Below are 6,000 nucleotides of genomic sequence, written 5' to 3'. Positions count from 1 at the left end.
GAATGATATTCTCACTACAAAAATGTCTTCCTGTGGTTTCCAGTGAAAAATAAAATGGAAGAAAATAAGAGAGAGAAATAAAATGGGGAAAGCATTAAAGTTTGACTTAAAACTATGCTATTTGAAAAAAGTGAGTTGATAACAACACAGAAATTAATTATTTACTACATATTGCATTATCCAGTGAGAGTTCTTCTAGGGAAACATGCCTTTATTTTGCAGAAAAGTTTTATTCTTATTGGAAAAACCCTATTTTCTTTTTAAAAACAGCATCCTGGGGGTTTTTGTTTGTTTATTTTTCTTTTTTGTTTGTTGTTTTTTTCCCCTTTGTTTTGTTTTTTTACTTGAATGTCTTTATACTTCTCCATGATCATAAAAGAATATTTTCAGGATGACCTGGGTGTTTTCCTGCAAAGATGACACATAATTTTCATCCACCAGTGCTGCTTCTCTGTTTCAGAATACAATTTAAAAAATTTGTTAATTGGGCACAGCTACTAGTAGGGCAGCCTTGTAAACAGCTCACCAATTTTTCAAAGGCTTTAATTAATGTGCTGCTATTAAAAATTTGAAAGCCTTAAATTTGGAATTCTTCATCTATTCCCTAATATTAAGAGGAGGCAGTACTATCTATGACTTGGATAGAGCTACTCCCTGTACCAGATTAAACCTTTCTTCTCAAATGCAGTTCTCCTCATTATGATCTCAAGCTGAACAGCCAAGGAATGAACATGGAAATAACCTCTAACCACCTGGGGATGGTGTGCAATTTGCACCATGAACTTACTGCATTACCATACTTGGGTTAGTATTCCTTCCTAATATATAATGAGAGCCTACAGCTTCCAACCTAAGATCCAGACAGCATGGAATATGGGTAGATCTAGAGCAGGTGTCTGCTCTCATCTACTCTCACACCCTGAGCTTGGATCTCCAAATATATTGTTCCTGAAGAGTCACCACTTAAAGATGAGACAACAAGCTGGAGTCTGCATGAAAAAAAATTAATTTTCAAGGCAATATTTTTTAATGATAGGAGTGAAAAAACTCCTTCTCCTTTCAAGCTGCATAGAAAACTTTGCGAAAAATAGTTGGAAAGTCTTATACTAAAAAAATGGATGACTTTTCTAAACTGATTGGCTGCTGTAGTAAAATAATGACACTCAAACACAGGATATGAGAAACATTAGGTATATTTTCCATTTTCCTTTAAATGGCTACTCGTACTGTGGAGAACATTAAAAGCTCTCACTTTATAGATGAAGAGCCACCTTTGAGGAAACTATTATGCAGAGTTAAAATCTACAGCTCCCATTTTCTGCGTAAAGGTCAGAAAAACCTGAACTCAAATCTAGGTTTGACAATACACATGTATTTCTAGAAAAAATGTAAAATCCATTTAATATTTGTATATTATGGAGCTTATTTTAAAAAATATTTAAGTGCAATCATTTAAACTTGCCAATTCTCAAAAAGGTTTATTTTCTAGCCTGTCTCCTCCACCCAACTGTGATGTAAAAGAATGATGATGGAAACGAATGATGATGTAGCATCCTAGCTATTCTCCTGGGAGTAGGCTGAGACATTCCCCTAAGGTTATGACTTTCATGCAGGACTCATGGCAAAACTGATGTGACTGATGGAACAAACTCACTCAAGTAAAACTGCAGAGGTCGAGTTTTGTGTGTGTTCTCCTGCCTTCCAAGGGGTGAAATGCAAACTGCTCGACTGCCTTTCACAGGCTTCTCACTGCTAACAGCTCGTTCTTGTGGCTACTCCGATAGGAAGGCTGAAGCCTCAGCCCTAATGCTACTAAAGCACTCCTAGTAGTCATGCACACAGCATAAACATGTGGAGAACTATGGGGTTGCAATAATTAATCTTATATTAAATCAATTAATACAGTCTATTGAATAATGTTGCCCATTGTTTTAAGTCTCAGCCTTTTTTCAGTTTCCTTTTAAAATGATTTTATGTATGAATCTCAGAAAAAAAAATAATAAATTAATGCCTTACACAAAATCTTGACATCACAACTACACAGGACATGCACATTAAGTATAAACTATGGGAAGCCTTGCATCAGGCCAGAACCATACACGTGGACTGCCACCAACTTACACAGTGCCTGTCTCTAGTTGCCACAAGATGTAAAGATATCAGTAATTTTGGAAAAACCTCAACATCTTGTATTCCTGGCTATTCAAAAATGTGTGAACATACAGCATTCCATCATACCTGGAATGACATTAATGGGCATTAATTTACTGGATATCTGTGTGTGAAATGGCATGGAAAGGCGAGATACTGATAGTGTGGGCCATTTACAAATAATCTAACAAGTCAGAATTCACAAACAGTATGTGATAGTGTCCAGGTCAGCCACAGAGCTTTAATCTCTCTCCTAAATAACGTCTGTGATAATGCAGCCTCAGACAGCAGAGTGCAATGCCAGCTCTGCTTTCTAGAGCCTGCACAGTCCCAGTGTGCTTAAACTGAAGAGAGATCAAATTCCTCTGGGGCTCTGAAACAAGAAAGGGCAGGGGAAGCAGGATCTATGTGGAAGTGTAACTAGAATCTACTTTCTATATGATGAGGGCTACGCAGTTACTTATGGTCTGCTTGCATCTGAGAGCAAAGCCAGCACTTCTGCAGGTCTCTGTACTTCAGTTTGCATATGGATGTGTTCTTGCATAGAAACCACATATGGGATTGCTTTGAAACCAGGCTGAGTTATTATGGGGTTCTTTACGTTAATCATGTGTGGTACACATGTTGAGGAATTATGTCATATCTCATCACCTTGTATGAACATGAAACATTGGACTTTTTTCAAAGCAGTGCTAAACTTAATTATATACCTGCAAAAATGTATGACAATGTTTCAAGACAAGGCACACCACTTTTCTTCCTCTGTATTTCTGTCCGTTAAATCAGTCATTAAAGACAGATACTCCTCAGTTATAAGCTACTAATTTGATCATTGATTTCAAAATATAAATTAAAACATAGCACATCCAAAGCCAAAAGTGAAGGGTTATTACACTGATAACCTAAAAATAACTAAGAATAAACCAAGAAAAAAACCAATAATCTCCTTTTTAGCAAAGACTAACTGCTTAATAACCAAAACAACAACAAAAAGAGAAAGGAAACCTGGGTATTTTGGGCTAAGTTATTTGCAAGAGTTAATGAGATAATCCAGCAACCAACAGGTATGAGAATTCCCATAAACCCTTTCCTGATGCTCCTAACAAGTATCCATCTAACTACACGCATTACTTTTTTTTCCCCTCACATTTTCTGTTACTGAAGTTGTTTTTATTACTTTGGGACATGTAAATGTTTTTCTATGGCTGTTTCATAGATACAGAAGGGAATACACAGCACATGGTAGTGTATTTAGGGTTCTCCTTTCTCTGTATGTGAACAGATGGCAATTTGAACATGTTGAGAATACCAGTGAGTTCAGAGAGCTGAGGAAATACTAAGGATGACTGTAAAAATAAATCATAGCACTCACAATTACATGAATATTGCAATTATATTTCTGCTTCTGGCACTGTAAGGTTTAGTGGTTTTAATTCAAAACAGAAAGCCAACCTTTGAGCCCACCGCTCAAAGTGTTACACTGGATTTGAACTGCCCCTCTCTGTTCCCCTGCCACAAGAGACCACTGGGTGGTTTTTTTGGTCCTTTCAACACACATATACTGATAGCTGAAAGCAAAACCTGGGTAGTTTTTTTTTTTTATTTCTGGCACCACCTTTCTTCTCATCCCCCGATATTTTTTGTTTTGCTTTTACCATACCAAGTTGCTCAAACAAGTTCAGCATGGAGGCACTTGCTCCACAGAGGCGATCTTGCTTTCAACCTCCATGTGTTTGAGACCACAACAATGGCTTTCCCAACCTCAAAAACTCTCCTTGAGGCAAAGGAATGTTTTGCATCAAGAGAGAATGCCCCGGGAGCTTAGCAATGGCTTTGTGGGAAGAACAAGAAAGAACCATTTTTATTCTACTTATTGGTAAAAAATACAGTATACATATTCAAGTATTTTTCATGAGCCTGAAGGGTAACAGATTTCATAGCATAATATCTGCTCAAGGGCTTTATTTTAATGTAACAACAGATGGTTTTACTTTTACTATAAAGCTTGTACTATTACTGACCTCGTCTTTCTCTTCAAAGGGATTACACTGATTAGATATCATTTTCTCTTCTAAATCAGACTGCTGCTTTTCAGAAGGAAGCAGAAAGATGGCCTGGCCCTAGGAGCCTCCAAGGTTGGAAGATGCAATGGGGCTCACTTTGTGCATGGGTGCAGGGATGGGGCAATGGCTGCAATGCACAGGGGGGCAGCTGGGTTCCTCGGTTTGTCCCTCTTCACCTTCCCACTATAACTCATTCCTCTAAACAATCTTCAATTGCACGAATACTTAAAGCATTTTTAATCAAGAAATGAAGGGTATGTCACACAAGGCAGGCACCACACAGCAGCACCAGAACCACTGAAGTCAATGATGAAATGCCAACCAGTGATGCTGGGATCTTGCAACCCCCCTCCCTCCCCAGTAAGGCTACTCACCTCTCTTTTCATCGACAGTAGATACTGCCTGGATTAAAAGCAGAGCATTGGACTCAGTGTACTCCACAAACACCAGCAGCAGCTTCAGTGCTGTCTTTACCACCAGGCGGAACTGGAAGGAAAGAGTGCAACTTGTCATTCAGCAAACCACAACATTTCCAGATGTGCTACATGACACTGGGCAAGATGCAAGCGCAGCAATTCAGATCTGGTAGTAACACATGAATGGAAGAGATTAAACTCTGCCAAGACTGAGAAAAATGAAAGGTAGCCAGTTGGCTGAAAATCTCATTCACCAGACAGTGCTCTCCTAGGGAAGTCTCAGAAATCAATGAATCCAAAAGCTTAATTCTGCCACATGTAATCAAAGGTTGAGCATCCCACCTATGCATGCACCTATACACATCCTCAACATTACTGTCCAAAGCCTTATGTACCCATAATCTACAGAGTTAAAGGACTCATATATGCCTTGGTTTCTCAACACAACATTCATTTCCTCCTTTCACCATGAGCTTTTAATGTTGTCAAATTGCTGTATGATGGGATGATTTTCTCTTCATGCTTTGTTTTTCTTAAAATGTCTATCTATAATGTTTAAATAATTAAATACATTGATATTCACTCTACACAACTTGGAAAAAAGTGTGTTCCATCTCCAATTGTCACACTCTGTCACAAAATGTGTAATTTACTGGATCTGAGCTTTCTGCCTCTAAGTGTTCCAATTCATTTTTGAACATTCTCAGGGTTGTGAATTCAGGAAAGACTTGACATCAATAGAACAGACCTACTGAAAATCAATACTCTGACTCTATCAGTGCTCTCCCGTTTCCAGAGAGGACCATCTGACTACTAGATAATTTTCAAAGCACCCAGTAAGAATTTTCAGGGACTTGAATGACATGATCAGGTACGTGAAAAAAACGACTCTTTACTTAAGGGAATATTTTGAGGTTTTAATAAAAGGAGAAGTGAAAGAGGATGACTTTTTAACAGGCAGGGCTCTATTCCAGAAGAATTGATTCAAGGTCAAATTTGCTATACTATCAATCTAAATAATGCATTTAAAGCCAAATAAATGGTAACATACTGCTGTTCCTACAAACACTATTTCCCACCCACTGCAATTGAATTAAGCTTGAGAAAAACAGGTATTTGCAAGCTTACAATATTTTTCTGCTACCTTGTTTTGCAACAAATCTATCCAACAGTGTGGAAGATTTTTAACGAAACAGCTATAGTAATGTGGTCATTACTTTCTCCTTTGCCACTTATAGATCTTTGAATCTACCTTAGGACACATTCATGTAGAGATAAGCCACGTGTCAGAAAATCCCTGTCTTTGTCTCATTACTTTAAGTTGGTAGGCACGCTGAAATGTAAGTGCTTGGTCAGTAAAATGTCTTGCT

At 38.0% G+C, this 6,000-nt stretch overlaps 1 protein-coding gene across 1 annotated transcript in view; it reads right to left on the bottom strand.

Annotated features, from left to right (window-relative positions):
• Positions 1-6,000, bottom strand: part of FHOD3 (formin homology 2 domain containing 3) — a 341,206-nt gene that overhangs the window by 121,733 nt on the left and 213,473 nt on the right. The window contains exon 6 of the mRNA XM_010008354.1: positions 4,589-4,700. Coding sequence (XP_010006656.1) covers positions 4,589-4,700 — 112 coding nt within the window. The remainder of the gene's footprint in view (positions 1-4,588; positions 4,701-6,000) is intronic.

This window comes from Chaetura pelagica, unplaced genomic scaffold, assembly GCF_000747805.2.
Source record: "Chaetura pelagica isolate M959 unplaced genomic scaffold, ChaPel_1.0 scaffold71, whole genome shotgun sequence".
Lineage (NCBI taxonomy): Eukaryota > Metazoa > Chordata > Aves > Apodiformes > Apodidae > Chaetura > Chaetura pelagica.
The sequence above is the reverse complement of the archived record's forward strand: the minus strand, read 5'-3'. Positions and strand labels throughout refer to the sequence as shown.